The sequence below is a fragment of the Lepidochelys kempii genome, chromosome 6 (genome assembly GCF_965140265.1).
Source record: "Lepidochelys kempii isolate rLepKem1 chromosome 6, rLepKem1.hap2, whole genome shotgun sequence".
NCBI classification, from domain to species: Eukaryota; Metazoa; Chordata; order Testudines; family Cheloniidae; genus Lepidochelys; species Lepidochelys kempii.
The window spans coordinates 104,311,337-104,337,494 of NC_133261.1; the positions used below are offsets into that span (position 1 = coordinate 104,311,337).

At 46.2% G+C, this 26,158-nt stretch overlaps 2 protein-coding genes across 3 annotated transcripts in view; one reads left to right on the plus strand and one right to left on the minus strand.

The window, feature by feature from the left end:
* On the plus strand, nucleotides 1-24,774 carry CHGA (chromogranin A). 2 transcript variants are annotated; one of them, XM_073349506.1, is made up of 8 exons: nucleotides 1-284; nucleotides 1,167-1,213; nucleotides 9,415-9,508; nucleotides 9,821-9,889; nucleotides 13,039-13,137; nucleotides 15,041-15,571; nucleotides 16,193-16,611; nucleotides 24,238-24,774. In XM_073349506.1, the coding sequence occupies exons 1-8, from the start codon at nucleotides 239-241 to the stop codon at nucleotides 24,319-24,321; spliced, it is 1,389 nt and encodes a 462-aa protein (XP_073205607.1). In that variant the 5' UTR covers nucleotides 1-238; the 3' UTR covers nucleotides 24,322-24,774. The 2 variants fall into 2 exon arrangements, with proteins under 2 accessions (XP_073205607.1, XP_073205606.1); XM_073349505.1 differs by having other exon boundaries at nucleotides 2-284; nucleotides 16,163-16,611; nucleotides 24,238-24,773.
* ITPK1 (inositol-tetrakisphosphate 1-kinase) overlaps nucleotides 14,285-26,158 on the minus strand; it is a 256,126-nt gene continuing 244,252 nt past the window's right edge. The window contains exon 10 of the mRNA XM_073349514.1: nucleotides 14,285-14,356. Within this exon, the coding sequence (XP_073205615.1) occupies nucleotides 14,328-14,356 (29 nt within the window). The 3' untranslated portion in view covers nucleotides 14,285-14,327. The remainder of the gene's footprint in view (nucleotides 14,357-26,158) is intronic.

Consider the following 26,158-nt stretch of genomic DNA (forward strand, 5'->3'; position numbering starts at 1 on the left):
GTCTCCTGCCGCCATTTCTGAGGCCCGGGGTATATAAAGGAGGGGGCTGCTGCTGCAGTGCCCTGTCGGGATCTTCGGCAAAGGCACCGGGGACGCGTGGTGCTCTGGGGAGAGGCGGAGACACGCACCCGAGCTAATCCCGCGCCGGGTCAGAGCCCCGCGTCACCTGCTCGCCCTAAGCCCGGCCGCCGCAGAGGGGAGGAGCGCATCGCCCCCGGCCCGCCTTCACTCCGGCGCCATGGGCTGCAGGGGAGGCTTCGCTGTCCTGCTGCTGGCGGTGCAGGGTAGGTGTGGGGCCGGGGGGCGCCCCGGGCTCGGGACCGTAGCGGGCCGCGGGCAGAGGGAGGTGGCCGGGGACGCTCTTCCGCAGTGACGGTCCTTTCAGCACCGAGGACAGCGCCCCTCCGCTGGGGCAGCCGAGGGTCGTCCGAGCCAGCCGCAAAGGCGGAACGGGGGAGCTGGGTCTAGCCAGCGCCGCCCCCCGCAGCCTTGCCTGGTCGCAGGCATCCAGGGGTGTCTTCTTGTCTCGGGGGGGCTGAGACAAGCCTCCGCGTGGGTGGGAAATGAAAGTGCCCTGAATACGTCCCCGCTGCACGTCCACCTGCAAGGTCATCTCCGCCTGCGGGGACTTTAGAAAGCCGCCTCGAGCCGCCAGCTCGCCCCTCCGTTGCTCTGCGAAGGCAACTATCGCCCCTCTCTCTGTAGCTAGGAGCAATGCGATCGGTCTCTAGCCCCTAACTCGGAGCCGGACAGGTACTGGCTACCGGGGAGCGGCTTGATTTCATGAGGCTTGGCCTGGGAAGAACTCTGCACAGGCTCAGCCACATGAGGCTGATCATTGCCAAAGGTTTGGCCGGATAAAAATCTCGCCTGCAGTCCCGCCTGCTTCGCTTAAGGGGGGGACTGTTTAAGTCGACCTCTAAGGGAGAAACCCAAGCCCTATTGCTAGAGTCCGCCCGAGTACTGCTGATTGGTGAAGCCCACCGTTAATAAGCTGGTGTGGTTTATGGTCGAAAATCAAGCCCAAGATTCCGCCTTGCTGCTAAAACATTCTCGACACCGCTGGAGCGCTCTGCCTGCCTTTCCCCAGCTGTGCCCCGGCTCGCTGGAAATGTGCCAGGAAACGGAGACTAACCAGGTACCCTTTCCTCCTTTTGATTTTACAGTCCTTTCCCTCCCGGTAACCAATCCAGTGACTAAAGGGGATGCTAAGGTAAGCTCTGAGACGGTGTTGTTAAAAATACCAGTGCTGATGTCTCTCTTGCTGCTCATTCAAGAAACCTGAGGGACCTCGCTCTCTTTTATCTGTCTAGAAGCATTATTGGAAATAATACTTGAAATGTTAATAGGGAAGTATGAACCATTTCTTATTAGGGCAAAGATTTTCCAGCTGCATTATCTGCTCCTCTTTCTGGATTTGCATTTTATGCATAATTCAAACTGTTTTGGTTTGGTTTGGTTTTTTTGTCAATCCCCTGAGAAGTTCAGCAACAGACAAAGGAGAGTGTGAATGGTCAAGGAACTAGCTTTCTAGTTACATTGTATTTGACTAATTATAAACACATTGTTAGCCATCTTTGTTGAAAATGTAAAGACTTTATGCAGGTGCACACCTGCATGTTTAGAGGGCTCACTTTTTTCTGGCTGTAAATCTTTCTTCAGGTATCTTGATTTGCTTAGCCAATCTTTCTGTATGCACACCCACATGTATGTATGTGTGCATAACAGAGAGATATAAATGTGTGTGCAAATATGTAACATAAGAATGGCCATACTGGGTCGGACCAAAGGTCCATCCAGTCCAGTATCCTGTCTACCGACAGTGGCCAATACCAGGAGCCCCAGAGGGAGTGAACCTAACAGGTAATGATCAAGTGATCTCTCTCCTGCCATCCATCTCAACCCTCTGACAAACAGAGGCAAGGGACACCATTCCTTACCCATTCTAGCTAATAGCCATTAATGGATTTAACCTCCATGAATTTATCCAGTTCTCTTTTAAACCCTGTTATGAACCCTAGCCTTCACAACCTCATACATGCATATATGTACATACTCACATATGCATGTATACTTATACATGTGTGTATAATTGCCTACCTATTTGTGCACAGACATCTACCTACCAACCTATAGAGAGGTGTAGTCAAAAATTCTCTAACCTTATTCTTGCAAGTGTGTACCTTTTCAAACTTCTCTCTCAAACTAGCTAATTACATGTTTCAGAGTAACAGCCAGTTACTCAGTTCAGTAATAACATTGTTAGTCTGTATTCGCAAAAAGGAGTACTTGTGGCACCTTAGAGACTAACCAATTTATTTGAGCATAAGCTTTCGTGAAGTGAGCTGTAGCTCACGAAAGCTTATGCTCAAATAAATTGGTTAGTCTCTAAGGTGCCACAAGTACTCCTTTTCTTTTAGCTAATTACACTTCTCTGATAATTGCTAAAGGAGCAGAAATGCCAGTCCTCATCCTCTGCCTGTTGAACGTGTTTGTTCATCAAAATCGTCTCTCAAGGATAAGCCACAAAAGGCTCTTTCCCTTTTCCTTACAGTGGGGGAAAAAGCCCCTCCTTTGTGTACAGACTGGAACCTGGAGAGCTGTTGCAGCTGCTTTGTTTAGAACTCCTAGCCTGCTAGCAATGCCATGAGCTAAGCTGATGGCTCATGAAAGCAGCAAGGCATTTGTTATTGTCTGAGTCTTTCTTGCTGGCTCAAATGACTGTAATTGTAAAAGATTACATGGGTAGGTAAGGAGCAGAACATTTTTCTCTTCTGTACAGACTGCTTCAGTGGTTGTCATCTGAGGAAGCCTATTAAACCCATAATTTCCCCTCTACTATAACTGGTGATTTTCTGAGTCTGCTTTGTGATGGCTTCCCCAAAGTTAAGTGCACCATCTGTGTGAAGTGCCCATTTTCCAAGGGTTTGATTAAAGGGCTAAATCCAGTATTTGTGTAAGTAGGTGTGACTGTGTGGAAGTCAGTGGAGTTACACCAAGTCTGAATTATTCCCCAAGAGCTGTCTGTTCACGATTCCAACTCCTGTAATGGGACCTGGTCCAGCTCCAATTATTTCAGTGGGGGGGTCTTTCTATTAACATTAGAAAGAATTGGATCAAGCCCTTGAGTAATTAGGCTACCAACACACTAGTATGAGCCATGCAAAATTCTAGTTTAAGTTACAGAGTAAATAGAAACCTCGTCAACCTGCCCATGGTGCAAGACTCTGAGCTTTCAGCACAAAGCATCCTCTGTAGGATTCTGCCTGCCATGTTGCCCTGTGTTCCCCGTTCTTGATGATGGCTGAGAGGTGGAGTAAAATTTTCGCACGTGCAGGTTGGGGCAATGGGAGTCTGAGCCCTGAAAGCTAGGTATGTTTTCATACTACAAAATGACTTCCACTGAGAGTCTGACCATAACTTCTTCAAACATTTGAAATACTCCTGGTTCTTCATCAGTTCCAGGGCCCCAGAAGGCCAGTATTTCCCACTTAAAGGCCTTTATTGTTGCTGAAAATATTTCAAAGGGTTTCATCTTTTGTTCCACTCCTTCTAAGGGCCTGAACCCTTCAATGGGATTTTATTCTGTGTAGATACAGCAGGATGGGACCTTTTCAGAGTTGAATTCCATGATCTTGCTTAGAATAGATCTATGGAGAATGTAATGTCACAGTGGAGTATTAGAGCCTGAACCTGCAGACCTTACTCAGGCAAAACAATCCGTGGAATCAATGAGAGTTTGCCTGAGTGAGAACTACACAATTGTTGCATTAATAGCTGCCAAGTTCCACCCAGAGGTGGCAGCATTTCCATGGTGAGTGAAGTGAATCTCAGGCATGTGTACAAGTATAAAATATGTGTGGGTGTAAATCACATGTTAGGTTCCTTTGGGACATAAAATATAACCGTCAGATGGTAGAAAATGATAATATATAACCACAAAATATTTATTTATAGCATTTCTTTGGGCCAGATTCTCAATATAATTAAAAATATCAGAAACACCTTACTCCACAGGTCCTATTGACTTAAATGGGACGACTCATGGAGTAAGGTGCTACTTGGCATGAGAAAGGGTATCAGAATCTGCCTCTTTGTCTTGTTTAATGGGTGCGTGATGTGTTTTAGCACACCTAAAATTAATATTAATGGATTGCTTGTCATATAGGAGAATGATACCAAAGGAAGCGTAGAAGTTCTTTTATTTTCGTTATGTTAGATGTTTCTGGTAATGTTTCTAGTCTTTATTATTAATAAACCAAGCAATCTGTACAAACAGTGAAGGTATTTACAAGAAGATATTTCGTTATCCCTTTCTGAAATCCCTTTAATCTGCAAAATCAAATGGTTGAAATTAGCTAGTTACAAATTGTGAACCGTTCAACCATCTTATCTGATAAATGAATACATCTGATTGCTTGAACAAGCGACACTGTTGGCACCCAGAAATTGCTGACTAGTGTTAACTTACCGTGCAACCACAATGTTCTGAATCTCTTGTGAGTAGTACAGTTTAAGAAGCTAAGAGTCTTAAAAGGCCAGCCTGCTGAAATTGAAAAGAAGTTCAGGCTATAAAGAGATGAGCGTTCATTTAGAACATTACCATACATTTTTCTCAAGGATTAATTTTTTTCTTTTCTTTGATTTGAGACCCGGTTACAATGTCTTTTCTTCTGTTGGCAGTTCTCACCCCAATGTGCTTTACAAGCTGCCTTATAAATGATACAGACTTATAGACTCATACTCTTTAAGGCCAAAAAGAATAATCTGTGACCATCTAGTCCAATAGTTCTCAAATGTGGCTACCAGGGGCTTTCCTTGTGGCCACAGCCTCCTGGGTGGTGATTGGGTGGTGGAGGGAGGAGAGAAGCAGCAGCCCCTCCCCTGGGGCTGCCAACAGGGGTTGGGCCCTGCCTCTTTTGGAGATATAAACACTGGAGGAGCAGGCAGCCACTGAGTTCCGCTCCCCATTCCCAGGGGTGGTGAGATCAGGCTTCCCCCCCCGCCCTGGGGTGGGAGGTGGCAGGCTCCGGCTGCGGGGCTTTGGGTTCTAGCTGCAGAGCTTCAGGCTCTGTCTCCAGGCCCCAGGACTCCATCCCCCAGCCAGGTGGTGGTCGGGTCCAGCCCCAGGCTCAAGTCTTCCCCCTTCCACCCTGGCCCCTGCTGCCACCTCTGGCCCTGGCTCCTGGTCACATGGCAGTGGGCTCCAGCCCTGGGCTCACCACCCCTCCCCCATTACTGGGGCCCTACCATTTTGGTCAATTTCACAGTCATGGGATTTTAAAAATCATAAATTTGGTGATTTCAGCTATTTAAATCTGAAGTGTCACGGTGTTGTAATTGTAGGGGTCCTGACCCTTACAAGAGTTGTGGGCAAGACACAAAGTTATTGGTGTGGGGGGAGGGTTGTGGTGCCGCTACCCTTCCTTCTGCACTGCTTCTGGCAGCGGCGCTGCCTGGAGAGCGGCAGCTGCTGGCCGGGAGCCCAGCTCTGAAAGCAGAGTATTGCCACCCTTACTCTGTGCTGCTGCCTGCAGAGCTGGGTCCTCAGTCAGCCACTGCTCTCCGGCCGCCCAGCTCTGAAGGCAGCAGTGCAGAAATAAGGGTGGCAATACCATGACCCCGCCCCCCCTAAAATAACTGTAACCTCCCTGCCACTCTCTTGGGTCAGGACCCCCAGCTTGAGAAACGCTGGTCTCCCCTGTGAAATCTGTATAGTATAGGGTAAAAGCACACACAAGACCAGATGTCACAGGGGGAGACCAGATTTCATGGTATGTGACATGTTTTTCTTGGCCATGAATTTGGTAGGGCCCTACCCATTACCCGCGGTCCCCACTGGCTTCTCCAGATCCTGGCTTCAGCTGCGCAGTGGCAGGCCCCAGGATACAGCCACAGGCATCAGACTCGGACCCTGGTATCTGGCTACAGGGCTTTGAGCTTGGGCTGCCAGCAGTGTGGCAGCAGGCACCAGCCTTGGGGTCACCCCCCCATCACTCTGGGCCCCTGCTGCCTCCTTCAGCTCCCCATCTAGGGTTTAATTTGTCTCTGGGCTTGCCAGGGCTGAGTAAATCTGTTGTGAAATGTGATATTTATATGTTTATTAATGTCACTTTTCACAGCAGAGGTAGTAGCTAGCTGGGAGGCTGTGAAAAGTGATATTAACATACAAGTATCACTTTTCACAGCAGCAGACTTTTTATCGCAAGTCTATAAAAAACCCCAACCAAAAAACCCCAAAAGAAACAACAACCAAAAAGACAAGAATGTGCAAAGCACCTTATTTGTTTTTCTATTCTGTTTAGGTCCAGTAAAGAATAGACAATTGTACATTATTTTATTGAGTCTGCAAAAAAACCCCACATAAATAAATTACAATAATTTGGACATGTATATGTTTATATTGTTTTTCCTAAAGTTAATTACATATTTTAGGAAAAATTATCAGAATGGCCACCAGCAAGAGTTGGTGGCTGCACACTGAGGCCACCAAAAACTACTTTGTGGGACCCCCAGATCTAGTCTGACCTCCCGCACATTGCAGGCAACAGAACCTCACCCACCTCCTCCTATAATAGACCCATAACCTCTGGTTGAATTACCAAAGTCCTCAAATCATGGTTTAAAGACTTCAAGTTACAGAGAATTTACCATTTATTCTAGTTTAAACTAGCAAAGTGACCCATGCCCTGTGCTGCAGAGGAAGGCAAATACTTCCAGGGTCTCTGTCAGTCTGACCTGGGGGAAAATTCTTTTCCAACCCCAAATATGGTAATAAGTTGAACCCTGCACATGTTGGCAAGACCCACCAGCCAGACACCTGGGAAAGAATTCGCTGTAGTAACTCAGTCTTCTCCATCTAGTATCCCTCTATGGTGTTTGGGGATATTGGCTACTAGCCATTGCCTACAATGGGAGGTGGCCCATTTGCAATCTTATCATACCATCCCCTCCATTAATTTATCAAGCTCAGTCTTGAAGCCAGTTAGGTTTTTTTGCCCCCACTGTGCCCCTTGGAAGGCTGTTCCAGAACTTCACTCCTCTGATGGTTAGAAACCTTCACCTAATTTCAAGCCTAAATTTATTGATGGCCAGTTTATATCCATTTATTCTTGTGTCAGCACTAGTGCTTAACTTAAATAACTCCTCTTCCTCCCTGGTATTTATCCCTCTGATCTATTTATAGAGAGCAGTCGTAGCTGCCCATAGCCTTCATTTGGTTAGGTTAAACAAGTCAAACTCCTTGTGTTTCCTCTCAAGTTAGGGTTTTCCATTCCTCTGATCATCCTAGTAGCCCTTCTCTGCACCTGTTCCAGTTTGAATTCATCTTTCTTAAAACATGGGAGACCAGAACTGTACACAGTATTCCGGCTGAGGTCTTACCAGGGCCTTGTATAATGGCAATAACACTTCTCTATCTCTCCTGAAAATACCTCGCCTGATGCATCCTAGAACTGCATTAGCCTTTTTCACTGCCGTATCACATTGGTGGCTCATCGTCATCCTGTGATCAACCAGTACACCCAGGTCATTCTCCTCTTCTGTCGCTTCCGACTGATATGTCACCAGTTTATAGCAAAACTTCTTATTGTTCATCCCTAAGTGCATGACTTTGCACTACTAAATTTCATCCCATTTCTATTCCAGTTTTCAAGGTCCTCCAGATCTTCTTGAATGATATTCCGGTCCTCCTCTGTACTGGCAAAACCTCCCAACTTTGTCATCTGCACATTTTGTTAGCACACTCCCACTTTTTGTGCCAAGGTCATCAATAAAAATGTTAAATAAGTTTGGTCCCAGGACCAGTCCCTGAGGAACTCCACTTGTAACCTCTCTCCAGCCTGCTAATTCATCTTTCAATATGGCCTGTTGTAGTCTCCCCTTTAACCAGTTCCTTACCTTTCAGTTCTCCTATTAAACCCCACCTCTCCAATTTAACTAATAATTTCCCATGTGTATCAAATGCCTTACTGAAATCCAGGTAGATGAGATCTACTGCATTTCCTTTGTCTAAAAAAATCAGGAAGCTTCTCAAAGAGATCAGGTTGGTCTGGCACAATCTGCCTTTTGTAAAACCCTGTTGTAGTTTATCCCAATTACCATGTACCTCTATGTCCTTAACTACTTTCTCTTTCAAAATTTGTTCCAAGATCTGGCATACAATTGAGGTCAAATTAATGGGCCTATAATTTTCCAGATCACATTTTTCCCCCCTTTCTTAAAAATAGGTACTATGCTAGCAATTTTCCAGTCATAGGGTATGAACCCCGAGTTTACAAATTCATTAAAAATCCTTGCTATTGGGCTTGCAATTTCATGTGCCACTCCTTTAATATTCTTGGATGGAGATTGTCCCCCAATCTATATCTGGGAAATTTAAAGGAATAAGAAATTTTCACAAGTAAAGACTGCAGGATAGGTCTGTGCACTAGCATAAACACTGCTGGATTCAAACCAATGCTGTCATTCCTCATTTTCCCAGTCACTTAATTCAAACACAAACATACTACCGTGTACTCAGATGTTGCGGGGGCGGGAGGGGGAGGGGAGGTTTCCATGTGCAATGGACTCACAGGCACGCGGCACATTTGTTGCACTTGTCTTTTGAAATCTTCAGCCTAGATTCTCTTCTCACATCAATATTCATCAGATGTCAGTCCAGAGACACCAGTGGAGGTCTTGTGTGAGAGGAGAGCCAAGCCCATTGTCTCATTTCTGTTCAACAAATCAGTGATACAGAAATGGTGCAAAATTCTCTTCTCATTTACATGGATGTAAATGGGAACAGAGAAACACAGGAACGGAAGAATGGCCAAACAGGATCAGAACCAAATCATCTATAAGTAGCAATATTACAGTCGCAGCTCAGACTGTTACTCCTGTATCCTGTCTCTGCTAGTGGCCAATACCAGATGTTTCATAGGAACGTGTAAGAACCCAACGGTAGGCAACTGAGGGACAAGCTGCTCCCCACACAGGTCTCATCCTGGACTCTACTAGTTAGCAATTGGCTTAGTACAAGGAGTACAAGTGTTAACAGTACTTCCTAGATTTGTTATTATTAATTATAACTTTGGATATCTTTGATATTCATATAAATGTCCAATCCCTTTTAGAATATTGCTAAATTATTGGCCCCAAAGACTTCCTGTGGCTGTGAGTTCCTCAGGTTATTAACACGTATTCAGAAGAATCTACTTTTATTTTATTTCACACCTTTTTAATTCCATTGATTGCCCCCTTGTATTCTGAGACAGGGAGAACAAACTCCCAATCTACCTATTGTGGAACTAGTATATGTATGTGGAATATAAATGTTTGTAGGATTTGCCCTATGATCTTTTTCACTTAGCTTGGGTAATAAATAAAGCCAAGATGAGAGAGATTTTAATCTGTATGTTTGTATCTTTCTAGGTGATGAAGTGCATTGTAGAGGTCATTTCTGATACTCTCTCGAAGCCAAGCCCGCTGCCAATCAGCCAGGAATGCCTAGAAACTCTCAGAGGAGGTACGGAGAGACACTCAGTATTTCAGGAGACCATGGAAAAGTATCTGTTATGAAAAATCTATCCACCAATTTAGAGACTTTAACCTTTGGCAGTGAAGCTCTTGTGCTGTAGTCATAGCATTGATTGTACTGAAGCTGAAGTCCAGGGTCACTTGCATGAAATTAAAAACCTAGTCATAATTCTTTAATTGAATTGATGTTTGATGGGTCTGCAATTAAGAGCAAATTCAGTAAATGAACTAGCTAAAGGAGCACGTGAACAGAACGTTTGTTTTGCTGTAGAAAACCTATAACAAGAATCTTCTGTTGCAGATGAAAGGATCATTTCAATCCTCCGTCATCAAAATTTACTGAAGGAGCTTCAAGAACTTGCAGTTCAAGGTATAGTTCTGCGACAATTAAAGTGGCAGGAGGGTTTTAATAAATGATTATAGCCCCTGGCAATTTTTTTAATTCAATGTACATTATTTCTGAGTCATATAAATGTACTACAGATAACTTTACAAAACTGAAAACTTTTCTATCCGGGTGTCTAACAAAGACCATCAACTCAGAGGGTCAAATTGTGCCCTCAGTTACACCTGTATACATCCAGATTGACTCCACTGAAGCCAATTAAATTACTTCAGGTTTACATCAGTATAACTTACTCTAACTTACCCAAGAGAGCCTACCCTTTTATGGATAGCAGATACCTAAGAGAAACACTTGGGCTTTTTTAAACTAAAACAACCTTTATAGTTAGAAATACAATTGAACTTTGACCAAATCAATGTCTGCTGATTATGAAGTATAAGATCCAGAGCCAAAGCTCATAGAAGTCAGTGGGAGTCTTTTCCCCTGTTAAATGCTGTATATTTTAGTCATAATTTAGACTGGAGGACTTAAGAGGGATACAAATTAATATTTAAGGCTCTGAACAGCAGGTAGGGAGAAATGAGAGTCAGCAACAGAGAGCCCAAAGCACTTGGGTAATCTGCTGGTGTGCAAGCAGGAGTGTTGAAATCCATCAGCCCCAACCTGGGGCCATGCTGGGGCCTTGCAATGCTGTTCCCTCTGTGGAGCTTCATGTCCTCTGCACCCGTTGCATAGAACGTTGGGGGCCAGTGGATTCTGTGGCCTCTCCCCAAACCACCCCATCATTGTCCTCTGCAACTGGGCTCAACCACAGAACCAGAGCCTCTGGGTAATCTGAGTTCTGCTCCTGGTTCTGTCTGTGTGACCTTGAACACACACACTCCTGAGTAGTGCAGAGCAGGCACGGCTGTCACTCTGCCTCTGTCCTCCCACGCAGCCACAAAGCAGAATTTAAGTCATGCACATAGGGCTGACCAGTTCCCCCTTCTCAGCACATTACCTGTATGGATGAAAAGATGCTTCCTGCTCCCACTCGTAGGTACAAGTGTTGTACCACATTAGGGTCTGAGCTCAAGTCAACACAGCAGGAACAGAAGCAGCATCTAACTCTTGTATTCATTCATTCCCTGTCATTAAGGGATACTGAACAGTGACGCTCTGGAATTTCATTGCCAGTGTTTCACACGGCCCCGGTAAGAAGTAGCAATGTAGCTATGTGATGGTTTGTATGACCAGGAATAACATGAACTAACCTCAGAAGAGAAACCAGGAAGTCAGCAGACAGGGGGAGACCAAACAAAAAGAGTGGAAGGTCAAGAGATTAGGAAAAGTATCTGGTGCATTAAAATTTCTCAGTTACATTCAGACACAAACCAACCCCATGTGGGCCCCAAAGCAGCTTAAAAGCAAAGTTTCAACTCTGCAGAGGGGGCAAAAGCAGCACTGACCTGCCTACCACAGAATTCTCAGCCAGAGCTCACCAAAGAGAAGGGATGTGCATGAGCCAGGAGCAGGACTAATGCTGATCCACTGGCCCAAATCCCTACTTGTGAAGGGGAGTAATAGGCTACCTCCACTGATTGCCCAGTAGCAGCAGCAACAGTCCAGCTGGGTTAGGTGACTCTGGCCCTCATTTACCCGACACAGAGCCATTCCCCACGGTTTGACCAAACCCCTATTAAAGGCTCATGCACTCTTTGGAGCTGTTGTATAGGGTGAGCCATTGTTACGCTCTCAACTAGAGCTACCCCTGCACAGTGACACTGAGCACATGTTCTCCATGGGAGTCTTTCCTTTCACTCACAAAATGAGGCCATGTTTAAAATAATGCAAGTTAAGCTAGCTAAAGGCACTTCCTTTCTTCCCCTGCCCCCTATCTTGTAATTATGCCATCACATGCTTGCCTCCCTCCCGCCCCGGACTACTGGGCTCAGCGCCAAATGTAGCTCATGGATCTCCAGTGGAAAATGGTTCTTGCAGAATAGGGAAACAGTGGGAGGAAGGGGAGGGGAAACACTAGCCATGGAAAGTGCTCTCCTCCCTCCCTCTTCCATTCATCTGGCTGGGGCTTAGGTAAATTGGTCTGGAAGAGCCCATACCTCAAATTGTTTTGCCTTTTCTTAGGAGTGGGGCAGGATTGGTCTGAAAAAGCTGGACTGTTTCCCTCAACAAAGATTTGGCGGCAGGGGCTGATTTGGGATTGGAAAGGCCATGCCTGGAAAGGAAGGTGGTTGTTCTGATAAACGGCACTGTAGACAAGCTGGGGGATGGTATGATTTGTGACTCAGGCACTGGCTGGGCCTCAGGAATCCTGGGATCAGTTCCTGGGTTTGCATTAGACTTCCTGACCAGTCTTTCTCCACTGGGCAAGTCACATCATGTCTCTGAGCCTCACATCCCCATCTGTAAAATGAGGGTAATCAGACTTTCTCCCACCCTTTGTCCTCCTTGTCTATATGGAATCTCTTTGAAGTAAGGACTAAGTGTTTGTGCACAAGGGGACTGTGATCTTGGGGAGGCTGAGACTTCTGGGCACTATATGTAATACAAAGAATAGGTCATAGTAAATGCCACTCCTTGCTGCTCTTCTTCAATGGCATGAGTTGTAAAACACCCTGTGTGAAGGAATCCCTATTTATCGTCTCACTGGCAGGCTCAGGCATACGGTGCCTCTGGTGGCAGCTGATACATCACAGGGGAGAGAAGCATGCATGGGAGAGGGGCAAGTGGGGGACAGCAAGCACTGGGAAGGAAACAGGTGCGCATGTACTGGGTGCTCTTGTATGATGGTGGAAGTGGGTAACTTGGAGAAGGGCAACGCTTCTGTGGGACTATTCAGATACTTAAAATAAGTGCTTTGCTAGACTGAGGCCTCCCTGCAATTCAACATCTACTTCTCTGTCCCCTTTCACCCCTAAGTCTCCTTCAGCATTACTGCTTTCCAAATGTCTCTTCCCATTAAATGTCTGTTTGCTTAGGGGTTATCTGGCTTGCACGTTGCTGAAGCATCGTTAATACAGTTGGTTCACGTAGCTCCTAGCTAATGCATTTTTCTTGTTCCAGCTTCTTAGTGTCAGAGTTTAATATTAATGTACTGAAACAGTTTTCCCAACACAATTCTTTAAACTATAGTGGGGAATGTTGCTTTTTGACCCCCTCCCAATTTGACACAGGGGCCAATGAAAGAACCTGGCAGCAGAAGAAAAACAGTGGCTTTGAAGATGAACTTTCGGAAGTCCTTGAAAGCCAGAATGACAAGAACATACAAAGAGGTTAGTGTCAGCCTAACCCCCCAGGAAATCCATGTAGTGCAGTAAACAGGGATGTTCTTTCAAACAGCCTTGATGCATACAATGTACTTCACATTTTAGCCCTTTTTTTGTTGTTGCTGAAATAGACTAGCGACCTTGGGTTTGCTTTGCAATTAGTTAATGGCTTAAACATTTCATTTTGCAGCCATAATTACTGGAAAAATTCTAAATCATAACAGATACTGATTTGCCATTTTCAGTATTAAAATGAGTGACAGGTGAGTCCTACGACGAAAGATGTGATGGAATATTAAAGAGGTTGGGGTCTATCTTATTAGCTCTCTGTATCAGACTAGATTTTTATGTGACACCAATCACCATTGTATCTGAGAACCTACAACACTAATGGTCAGGTAATGTATCTCTTGAAGTCAATGGGAGTTTTGGATGCATAGAAAATGTAGGGTCCTAAAACAGACCAAACCCAGCTGTGATTATTTTCCCCCAGTCCAATCCTGTTGGTTAACTGGAGTTGCCCCCATGGAAGTGAAAGGAGACTTTAGGTCATTCTCTCTAGCTCAGTGCCTTCTCTTTTCCATATCAGAAGAAGGTAGTGCCTGTGTGGGATTAGTTTACTGCAAATATAGTTCAATACAGAATGGATTCCAAAGTAAGATCATGTCACAATCTAACTTTGCGAGTATCGTTTCTGGAAGAGCTATTGGTATTTACCATGCTTTGTTATTCCGCTGTTGCATTCTGCAGTGAAGCGCCCATGGCTGTCACTTGTTTATGGTAAATGACCATCTCAGTTGAGGTTGTTACAAAGTCTAGTATATTCAAACAAAACTGAGGGGACAGGAAGCTCCCCGTCATCAAGGCTTGCTCCTGCTTCCACTGCACTCAGTGGGAGCGGGATCCAGCCATCAGCCTTTCATTTAAACCAAATTGGAAAAAATTAAACTGCTGGTATGTCCACTCTTCCAACCCCAAGGGGAGTATCAGTCTGAAGATTCTTGGCCCTGACCCTCTCACCTGCTGGGACAGCTGCCAGTCATTTCAGTGCCACTTTTCTGCCAGGAATATAAGCTATAATGTAGGAGCTTGAATACTTTAATGACAACTTACTCACCTTAAGCTTTTTTTAGCATTGCTTCATTCCATTTTCTCTCTCTTTATGTCCGTTTCCTTTTACCTCTTTTCTAGTTTTCTCACCTCCCTTGTCTCTTCCTCTTTTGCTCTGAAAATATGATTGACATTTTTGCAGTCGAGTACTGCCTACGCCCCTCCTGAGATCAGGCCCCATTGTGAACAACAAAAAATAAATAAAAAAAAACCATTTGGCCAACCGTAGCTGCCCCTGACTGGCTGAGCAGCCTTGGCCCAGTCATACTAATCCCATCTGTATAAAGTGGGAATAAGACTTCCCTTTCTGTTGTGAGTAGGAATTAGCCAGTCTTTGCACAGGACTTTGATCATGTAAAGTGCTATATAAATGTAAAGCATGATGATAATTCTAAGAGATTTTCTATTTATCTTAAATGCTATTGATAGTTTATCATCTGAGACTGGGTAGTAATATAGGCTCTGCTTCAGCAAAGCACTTATGCACATACTTAACTAAGCATGTGAGTAGGCTCATTGAAGTCTACTATACCGAATAGTGGGTCGGTTTAAGCACATGTTTATCTTTAATTCCACCCATGATTCAGTACAGTAGACCTCATTGGGCCTATTCGCATGGTTAAAGTTCAACATATAGTTAAATGCATTAACAGGATGGATTTACTCATCTGCTTAAAGTGAAACATAAGTTTTTTTGTTTTTTGTTTGGAGTTGAGCCCTTTGATAAGTAAGAAGCCACCTCAACTTGTGAAATAGACTTCTAAAGAGAGGTTCTGTTTTTGCCATGTTGCCACTACAGATAAATCAAGGGAAATTGCTGTGGAGAAGCCCACAGCCTCGTTTGCTGAGCTGGCGGCAGAGAGAAGCCAGCAGAACAGTGAGAGGGAGGAGTCCAAGGAGGATGAGGAAAACAGCCTGGAAGAGAGGGAGCTAAGACTGCATGAAGCCGGCCCTGAAGACGACAAGGAGAGTGCAGAGGAATCTGACAGCAACGAGGTCAGTGAGACTGAAGAATCGCCAAGGGAAGATGCTTTAGACAACCACATCAATGACAACCTCACAGAGAATGAGCTTGCCGAGCACAAGCTCCAAGAGGCTGAAGAGGAGCAGCCTGAAGAGACCAACAGAAGTCAGGAGCTTCAGGGAGAGAAGAAGCAGGTTTCCAAAAAAGGCCAGGAAGAGAGCCGAGAAGTGGAAGAGGAGACCCTACAAGAGCATACTGTGGAAGAGGATGCCAGGAGAAGCACCCTGGAAGATGAGCAGCCTACCGAAGCAGATAGGATACTTGGCTCAGCTGAGGATGAGACCGAGGAGACTCCCAGGGAAGGTGGTATGTATTCCACATGATGTCCCAACCATCTCATTCATTTTGTGCTGTTTGACAAACGGAGAGCTCCAGGCCAGTTTCACAAAGGTATTTAGAGGCCTAAAAGTGCAGGTAGGCACCTAGTGGGATTTCCAAAAGCACCTAAGCATGTTAGAGGCATAACTCCAACCAGCAGTTATACATAAATCCCACTGGGCCCATCTGCATCTTTAGACACCAAAATACTGTTGTAAATCTGCCCATCATTTACTTCACTCTGAGCCTTATGATGTGTCTGGTGAGTTTTTCAAAAAGCTTTTACATAATTTATTGCAGCTTCTCAGGCTTTTTAGAAGTTTCTTGACTACTATTAGCTCCAGTCTCTTTGTCGTCAGTATTGCAGTGCATATGTGTCTTCATGTGACCTGTGTTGTATACAAGAGGTCAGACTTGACATTCATAGTGGTCCCTTCTGGCCCTAAAATCCATGAATCTGTTGCTTCAGCATGTCAGTCAGTTCACATAGAGTAATTCAGTAAGAAATCAGGCTTGGTGCAAAGACTGGGTCTAACTAATCTAAACACCATTTCATTGTTTGCTCAATAAATGCTTCAGATAACAAAGATGCTTTGGGCTTTGGCCAAGGTTTGAAGAGCTCGGAAGAAGAGAAATCCCATGGACTGAAAGGAGGGAGGCATGGGTTAGAGGACGAAGCAATGCAGGCAGAGGACACCTTCCACCCCAGGGATGTCAAAAGTGAGGAAGTGGAGGAGGAGCCCTCCAGAGCGTGGGAAGACTCCAAGAGATGGAACAAAATGGATGAGCTGGCCAAGCAGCTGACATCCAAGAAGCGCATGGAGGAATACGACAGCAGCGAAGACCCAGATAGGTCCATGAAAATGTCCTTCAGGTCCCACAAGTATGACTTCCATAACCCAGAAGAGGATAGGAGAAGGTCATGGAAACATCACGCAAAGGAGGACAGCAGCGAAGCGGGGTTTCCATTTGCCGCCATGCCTGAAGAAAAGAAGGATGAAGAAGGAAGCGCTAACAGAAGAACAGAGGTTGGTGTGACACCTGTGCATGCATTTAAAAATACACACAACCATCCAGTCATTTGCAGGGTATCAAAAGTGCACTGAGAGGTTTAGGAAGGTTCCACACCGTTACTTTATTATGCCCAGTGTTAGTCAGGTAGCTGTGTGTTGTTAGTCTGTGATCCTTTCTCAGTTCAGGGTTGTTTTTACTATTTGTATGGTAAAGCACCTAGAGGCCCCAGCCACATTGTGCTAGGTGCTGATCCAGACTTTTAGGGCCAAACTTAAAAAACAAAAACAAGAGGCCTAGATCCATGTGCAAAAAACACCCCAATAAAAGCATAGCTGCAACTACACTTACTGTAGTTGCATGTGTCAGTCAAGTACATTCACACGCATCTTGGCAGCAGGATGACTAACCTTTGCTTTCAGAGTAGCAGCCGTGTTAGTCCGTATCTGCAAAAAGAACAGGAGGACTTGTGGCACCTGCGAGACTAACAAATTTATTTGAGCATAAGCTTTCGTGAGCGACACAGCTCATGAAAGCTTATGCTCAAATAAATTTGTTAGTCTTTAAAGTGCCACAAGTCCTCCTTTTTCTTTTAACTAATCTTTAGTACTTCACCCAGCTTGTCTCAGAAGTATTATCTTTTGTTGGACCAACTTTTCTGTTGGTGAAAGAGACAAGCTGTCGCATTACCCAGAGCTCTACGGGTTGGGAGAGTCTGCAAGGGACATGTTTGCTAAACACCACCACCACGTAATCACTTTCTTCCTCCCTTCATTTCTATTTAAGGCCTTTAATTGTCACTTATTCAAAGCCCTAGCAGTTTCATCACTATAGCTGGAGTCAGGCTGGCCTATGAATAGCAGGATGCATGATTTTGCATTTAAACCAGCACAATGTAAATGGCTGTTTGCTATTGTATAACTACTTGTATGTCAAAACTCTAGCATGTCACTGACTGGAAGGTCTGTGGCCAATGAGCCATTCTGAGCACCTGAAGGATAAACCAGGCAGAATGATTAGAAGTTGTGATTAAATTGAGCATTATTGCAAATGTGATGGCTCAGTAGGAGTGATCTACTGCCAGACAGAGCCCCTTGCCACAGGATTTCAGTTACTTCTGTGAAGAAGGAAGAGTTTTATTTAGTTTTTTGATCAGCTTTCAAGTCCATCAGGGTCCTGATTATCCATTGAACTCCATCCACTGTAACATTAGTCCAGCAGCATCGAGCAGGTGGAAAGCTGGTGGAGGTAGTCCACAGGAAACACCCCCAGCACAGGGAGTCTCCCCCACAAAATGCCAGGAAGGAGCCAAGAATTGTGGAGAGGACAAGGTGCTTTTATAGCATCTTACCATTTCTTTTCCTCCCTCTGGTCTGTACTGCTTCTCAGCTCAACCCTGGACTTGGCAACTACAGAGCTGATTGTCTGTTCTCGATGTTGGGTCAGACCATAGGATCGTAAGGTATCCTGGCTCCAGCAAGAGCCTAGTACCTGAGGCTTCGGAAAATGATCTTCTCCCCTCCCATATTGAACTAGGAGTGTATGTTCACACTGTTCTTGGAGCATGTTGTAAACTAAAGAGATTCCACTGTTAGACTGTCACTCTATGACCAGAAAGATGCCAAGTAACTTTACATATAAATTCTCTTCAAGCCACTCGTGTCCCACGAAGACTCAGCTGCCCTGGTAGCACAGGGCAGGAGGAAAAGCATCCCAGCAGGAGCCACTTCTTTGATCACTCTGTGAGTTTATAAAACTGGCACTAATTTACACACTGTCCTTCAGCCCCACTGAAATCCTGGCACATTAGTCACTCTGAGCACCAGGTTTGCACACAGAACCAGGTGCAATGCCTTTGTGCTTGCAGGGAGCCTAATCTGCTCCTGTTTTTGAACCAGTCTTAGATGCGACCAAACCCCCTTCACACCAGGTAGCCTGGCCCATAGTTCTGGAACCAGCAGAAGAATTTCTCTTTTTGCAAGTTGGCTGTCTCAGAATGGGGCATCTTAATTTAGAAATCGCCACTGACTAGGCGGTGTTGAGGGTAGGACGAGACAACTCTTGGAAGAGGCAACAGTACCAACTTTCACCAAGATACGAGTAGATGAGGGAAGATAAGCCATTGACTTTAGCTCAACAAGCAAGAGGCTACCCCCACTGTGCCCTGCTCAGATACATGAGGTAACATCATAGGTGTAGTTTAACTTCTATATGGGGGGAGGCAAGCAGGGAGATTAATGCTACTACTAACAGAGATAGGTCAGACTTTAGGATTTACTGATTGACAGACCTCCTCACACTCCAGGGATACCCCTGCACCCCTGAGGGAACCCACCTCCCCCCAGATCCTGTCCCCCTGCCCAGGGAGAGACTAACAGATTGCCCCTGTGCTGCTCACCACACCCCATAGGGCACCACCTGCATCCCAGCTTGGGGAGGGCATCCCATATGATCCCACACCCCTGTCCTGGGGAGGGAATGACAGACACCCGCCAACCCCCCCGCACACACACACCCCATAGGGAACACTCCCCAGGATCCAGCACCCACCTATGGGGACCGCCTCCTGAAAGTGCACCTGCCTCCCTCCCCCAGCTGGGAGGTGGGGTAGGGGGCAGGACTGACAGACTCTCCCTCCCCCCCCCAGTCACAAGGATGCTCCTGCACCCCTGCCGCCATGGACAAACCTGGCACAACCTACTTTGGCAACCAGGAAAGGGACCGGCCCCCAATGTAAGGGATGGAATGTAATGTACCAGGCACCAGGGAGGTGTGTAGAGCTGGTGGTGAGGAGCTGGAATGAGGGGTGGGGAGAAAAGCCTTACAGGAGTCCCTCCCTCTCCCCCCCCCCCCATGGTGGTACTTATTGCAGATAATTTTTACCATAGGTCAGTGGTTCAGGACCTCATGTTAATGGCGTCACCAGCGGTGGCATTAGACTTGCTAGGGCAGAAGCTGAAACCTAAGCCCCACAACTCAGGCCAAAGCCGTAGCCCAAGGGCTTCAGTCCTGGGTGGAGCGGCTCAAGTTACAGCCCCATCCCCCCAGCTGGTGCTGAAACCTTTGGTCACCCTACATGAGGTGGTGGGGCTTGGGCTCTGGCAGGCTCAGGCTTCAGTGTCCCTCCCCCCCCCCTCCCCCCCAGGGTCATGTAGTAATTTTTGTTATCAGAAGGGGGTCGTGGTGCAATGAAGTTTGAGAACCCCTGTCCGTGCTCTGGTACCGGCTCAACACCCTGGTCCCAGCCCCGGGCTTCTTGGCCAACCTCTGGACAGCAATTCTGGAGTTCTTTTGGCCAGGAGTACACTGGGTCTCTGCAGGGGTCCTCCACCTGCCCCTGGAGGAGGGAGGGCAGGGCAGGGCCTGAAGTGCCAATGCAGTCAGGTCCATGTCTTCTGCCGCCAGGCACTGCAGAGACTCCTTTATGGTGCAGGTAGTCCGGCGTGGAGAGTACGGCCTTCCTGCGCTACGTCCGAGGACTCGGATACGACTGGCAGCTCCTTTATCTCCAGCTGAGAGGTCTTCCACAAGACCTCTCCGGGCTGCCAGTCTTCTACCAGGACCTCCTCCGGACCTGGAAACTGTTTTCAGCGACCAGGTCCGTGACGGCCACCGAGGGGGCAGATCTCCTCGCAGAGCCCCTGCTACACAACCCCCAGCTCTGTGTGTAGATGGCAGAGTCCCCCCAGTGCACCAGAGTTTGGTCCTGGCAGAAGTCACTAGAGTCGGAGACCTCCTGGACTACAACCGGGGAGACTGGCTGGATCCCCTGACGCTTGCGCGGCATATGGGGCTTTCCAGACTTCATACTCCCCAGCGCATACTTCAGGAGGGGAGGGCCACTTTACCGCTCGCTGCTTGGGCCTACCTCGACTGGGTCCTGTGAGGGGGCACACCTCACCCACCCCAGACCCTCCAGACCTTTCCCTTGGGTCCCTGCCCCGTGGACCCGACCAGTTCCCCCCGTCCCTTCACTGTGAACTGGCTGCATGATTTGCAGCCGGTTCATTTCCAGACCACACTGATGAACCATCTATTCACGCTCATGCTCCACATCCTTCACATCCTCATCCTTGCATCCCACCCCGACACAAAGTGGCAGGACCTTCTGCCACCTCTGGAGGGTGAGGAGCCCTGGTGTGCCAGCCTATATTCCACCCTGGTCCCGAGGCCTGCTGGGGATATCAGTTAGTGACTCCTTCACGGAGCCGTGAGCACGGGTGTGTACTTGGCGTGGTTCACTCCCATCCTGGACACCTGCCCCTTTTGCGGCATGAGGGAGACCCTGGCGCACGTGTACCTGGAGTGCACCAGATTGCAGCCCCTATTCCGGCTCCTCTTAGACATCCTGTTACGTTTTTGGTTGCACTTTTCCCCTCACCTTCTTATCTATGCGCTCCCTATCCGTGGCCCCACAAAATCATGGGACCCCCCTGGTCAACCTCCTCCTAGCCCTGGCTAAAATGGCCATCTATAAAACTGGGGAGAGGAGGTTGGCCGATGGGGGTCTCCTATGACTGTGGGGCCTATTTCCGATCCTCCGTCCACTCACGCATCCGGGCAGAGCTCCTCTGGGCCGCGTCTGCTGGCTCCCTTGATGCCTTCGAGGAGCAGTGGGTGCTGGCTGGGGTTCTCTGCTCAGTGTCCCAGTCAGGTTCCCTTCGTTTGACCCTTTAACCACACTCCTGTCCCTGTTAGCTCATTAGTTGTCCCCCAGACTCATTTGGCTTCCAGGTCATGTGGATCCCCACTTAGGCTTGGGGGAGGTCCTTTAGCAGTGAGAAGGCTTCCGCCTGCCCACTTCCTGGATTCCAATAGGATAGGTCAAGCTGTAGATGTCCAATGGGGAGCCACTGCTGTTTTCATAATACTGAAAACAAGAGCTAGGGTAAGCTTGACTTTTTAACAGCGGAGGTTTAACAGCGGAGGTTTAACATGCTCTTTACCTGCTGCTGCTCCAGCCGGAGCATTAGCCATTTGCATGACCATGTATAATTATATGCGTGTGTGTGTCTCTCTCTCACCCACCCACACACCCCCTGACTCGAACAAGGACAAGACCCTTCTACTTAGTAGAGCCCCTTTTTTTTTTTAACCTCAGTTGCTGCAGAGTTGTGCTTTGGTGTTGCTTAATGCCTCGTTCACTTTTTGCAGATGATCAGTGTCTGTGCTTATGAGGCCATGGTCAGTGAGACATGTACCAAATTAGCTGGCTGATTTAAAGCCCTGTTGTTGAAATACATTTACATTTTTATTAATAAATTGGTTAGTCTCTAAGGTGCCACAACTCCTCCTTTTCTTTTTGCGGATACAGACTAACACGGCTGCTACTCTGAAATTTACATTTTTGTAGCAAAAAACAGGATTTCAGGACAGACTGGAATTTGGACCAGCACCATAGTTATGGCGGCGTAATCTGTGTATTTAAATTACTAACAAAAATATGCTCAGGTAAAGGAGCAACTGTGAATACAGAAGAGCAACTTTAGAAAAATCATTAGCAATTTTAGAGCACATTTTCAAAAGAGTTGTTCATGGGGTATACTGATTTCTTCCCTGTGATCTCTTAACTTCTTGTACACAGGTCATAAATGCAAACTAGGCGTCAACAAGTGCTCTGCTTGTACACACACAGTTAGCTAGGCAGATAAATGCTGGGAGACAGATTGCTGTTTTATAAAGTGCTATTTATGTACAAGGAGGCAAGGCATGCCACTTGTGCTGTGTAGCAATGAAAGCACATTTGTGGTGTAATGCAGGTGGGTTTTCTGTTTTGTTTTATAAGTACAAACATTTGTTTCAATACCCTAAAAAGTCTGTTAATGTGAGGGGTTGGTTTTTGTATTATTATAAAGTGCATGTCACTATAGTAAGAAGTGTTAAATCAGTAGCAAATAAGGATGAAAGGAAGGGTAAGGTGGTTAAGGGTTATGCCTGGGATTTAGCATGTTCATGCTTACTCAGGAAGGGGTACAGTAGAGCCAGGAATCGAACCCAAATCTGCTAAGGCACCCAGAGATAACGAATTTGAGCATGTAAGGGGCCCAATACTACTTACCAACAACAGGACAGAAGGCTTAATTTCTACAGGGCAAGTACCGCAGAACTTAATGTGATGAGTGCTGTAAATAAGATTCTCATTTGCATCAATTTCCCATGGATTAAAATGTTCTTGATTTGTGTTGAAGGAGCACAGCTTGGTCTTACAGTGTGGTCCTGTGAAATTCACATTGCCTCTCGGGGTGGGATTCATGCAGGTATTTAGGCATTTTGATTTAAATGGGAGTTAGGTGCTTTTGTGAATCCCACCCTCCGTCTCTCAGGGTCCTTCTTTCAGAGTAGGGGTACTGCTTACCTAGCTCACAAAGGTGTGAAAACTGATTCATGTATCGTATCTCCTTTGAAAATATAAAGCATCGCCAAAGTGCCCAGAATGATTAAACCCAGATTATTCTCCACGTGTGTCTAGATTGGGGTTATGTTTCAGAATGAGAGAAGTGTTGTGCTAGGATGTATAGCACATGAATAGTAACAATGTCCAGCTTGTTTATAGCTTCTCTGAACAACCCAGCTCGATTTTAAAGAGATTAATCCCCCCCAAACAACAGCTTCTGCTCTCCTCTGCTCAGCTGGATGCTTCAGAACTCCAGCGTCAACGCCTTGTAAATACCTGCCTTTCCTTCGATCTCTGAGAGCAGTGAGACACTCCCACGGCACAGATGGAGGTGCTAGGAGCATGGCACACCTCATTCTTAATTGAAATACTTCATTTTCAGGAAAAAAGGGAATGGGTGGGATGATTTCCACTTGCCTGAAGCCACAGCCAAAAATAGTTTATGCAAAATGCAGCTAAAGGGCTTGGGGAGGTGTCCAATGGGTAAATGTCCACACCACCCAAAAATCCCACACACACACATTGATATTTCTATTACAGAAGCACCTCGAGCAGTGGTCCCCCAACATTTTACCTTGAGCCCCTAGTTACCCCGTCTGTGCCCCCCTGGTGCCCGCAGAGCCAGGAGCTCTCGGAAGGGGGGAGATGTGGGCATGGGTAAGGGGGCAGAGGTTGGAGCCATAGCTGGGGATGGGGGTGGGAGTGGTGCCTGAGGCTGGCAGCCATAGCTGGAAGCAGAGCCCCAGGAGAGGAGTCGCCAACGGGGACCTGGGTGTGGGCCCAGTAGCCGCAAGTGAGGCCCTGGGAACGGAACTGGGTAGTGCTCCCTCCATGCCTCCAACGGTGGCTGCCCCAGGCCACCACCGCACATCCCCAAATGGGCATGCCCCACAGATTGCGGACCTCTGATCTAGAGGTTCTGATCAAGAGTCAGGCCCTAACATGCTAGGTCAGCCCCACATTGTAGGAGATTGTCTCTGCCCCGAGAAGCTCATAGTCTAAAGAGAGGCACAAAGGGGTGATATGACTTGACCAAGATCACACAGTAGGTCACTGGCTGAACTGGGAATAGAACCTCATCTCTTGACTTCCAGTGTGTTATCTAGTAGATAACACTGTCTCTCCCCTTGCTTCGCCTGCCAGGCCCAGATAAATACCATAAGTTCTTTGATTGGTCAATGCAAAGAAAGAGACTTAAGGGCTGACATTATGCTGTGTAATTACCTCATTTTTATTTCTGATGTTTTAGGATCAGGAGTTGGAAAGCCTGGCAGCAATAGAAGCCGAACTGGAGAAAGTCGCCCACAAGCTCCATGAATTGAGGCGGGGCTGAAGTTCCCCCTACACATACCATGAGCAAAAGCCAGAAATTAACTCATCCTTTTACACTGCATTTTAAGTTACTGATTCAAAAAGTAAAAAATAAAGACAGAGCAGAAGCATTTCGTCCAGGAAGCCAAAATTGCTAGGAAATGACAGGCTTGCAGTAATGTTACACTCATCGTTGGCTTCTTCCTTGATTTTGTGCTCCCTTAGCCACTATGGTTCTCTCTTGTACCCTTTGGATAATTTGTATCCCGAGCAGTGTGACTTACTCATGTACTTTCTTTGTTCGGGTTTTTCTTTTTCTCTTTTTTAAAGACAGCTTTCTAGAATGTTTTACTTCTACCGTTAGATTCACTGGGTAAAATTGCAATAACTTCTCTTTTGATTAAAAGCTGAGAACTCTGACTGTAATATATTCTATATAAAAATTTATCTAAGGAAAAATAAAACTGTGATGGGTTCCTTCCTTTGCCTTTCAAGCTCGAGCCTCAATCCTCAGCACTGAACACAGCAAGAGTTTCTCATTCTATGGTGCCAAGTAGAGCAAGTGTTGAAGTCTCCACTAGTGCCATGAAAAGGGTTCAGTGTAGCCTCCAGGTTTTGCATAGGCTACCATCAGCATGAAACAACAGAACACGTCCAGACTGCCACAGGGCATAAAGTAATTCAGCCCCACCACTCACAGGGTGCCCAGTGGTCAGGAACTATGGTGATAGACAACAGTACAAACCCCGAAGATAACATGGAAAAAGGCCATTCATGCTAAGCAAAGCACAGGGCCCAATCCAATAGATTGACTTCAGTGGGCGATACAGAGCAAGACCCAGGATCTATAGACCTACAACACTAAGGTAAGCAATGTGAATGTAGTTTAGACGTCTAAGGAATTGGTCAGCCTGGGGATTAAAAGGAAGTAACTTGGGGAGCATGTGAGACTCCTGCAAGTGGATTTTAAACCCTAGTAAATATGAGAATGTAATTTTTGTATTTGCAGAGAATTAACTATTGAAAGTCTTCCAGAAACAGTAAAAGGCCCAGCCTTAAGGAGTCTAATTCTGGTTTCAGTCTGATCCCCAGGAAGTTGGACAACTTTAATTATAACTAAGAGCAGAATTTAGGTCAAGAAGTTCACAGAATTCTCTCTCATTCTGTGGGCCAAATTCTAGCCTCAAGGTGCACATGTAAATACTAATGGAAACTGTGTGATCATGGGAGACTTTAACTTCCCAAATATAGACTGGAGGACAAGTGCTAGTAGTAATAATAATAATAGGGCTAAGATTTTCCTAGATGCGATAGCTGATGGATTTCTTCATCAAGTAGTTGCTGAACTGACAAGAGGGGATGCCATTTTAGATTTGGTTTTGGTGAGTAGTGAAGACCTCATAGAAGAAATGGTTGTAGGGGACGACCTTGGTTCAAGTGATCATGAACTAATTCAGTTCAAACTGAATGGAAGGATAAACAAAAATAAATCTGCAACTAGGGTTTTTGATTTCAAAAGGGCTGACTTTCAAAAATTAAGGAAATTAGTTAGGAAAGTGGATTGGACTGAAGAATTTATGGATCTAAAGGCAGAGGAGGCCTGGGATTACTTCAAGTCAAAGCTGCAGAAGCTATCGGAAGCCTGCATCCCAAGAAAGGGGAAAAAATTCATAGGCAGGAGTTGTATACCAAGCTAGATGAGCAAGCATCTCAGAGAGGTGATTAAGAAAAAGCAGAAAGCCTACAAGGAGTGGAAGATGGGTGGGATCAGCAAGGAAAGCTACCTTATTGAGGTCAGAACATGTAGGGATAAAGTGAGACAGGCTAAAAGTCAAGTAGAGTTGGACCTTGCAAAGGGA

Coding starts and splice junctions, on each gene's coding strand:
- CHGA (XM_073349505.1), top strand. CDS start 239: ATGGGCTGCAGGGGAGGCTTCGCTGTCCTGCTGCTGGCGGTGCAGG. Junction 1,214..9,414: donor TGACTAAAGGGGATGCTAAG/GTAAGCTCTGAG, acceptor GTATCTTTCTAG/GTGATGAAGTGCATTGTAGA. Junction 16,612..24,237: donor GCGCTAACAGAAGAACAGAG/GTTGGTGTGACA, acceptor CTGATGTTTTAG/GATCAGGAGTTGGAAAGCCT.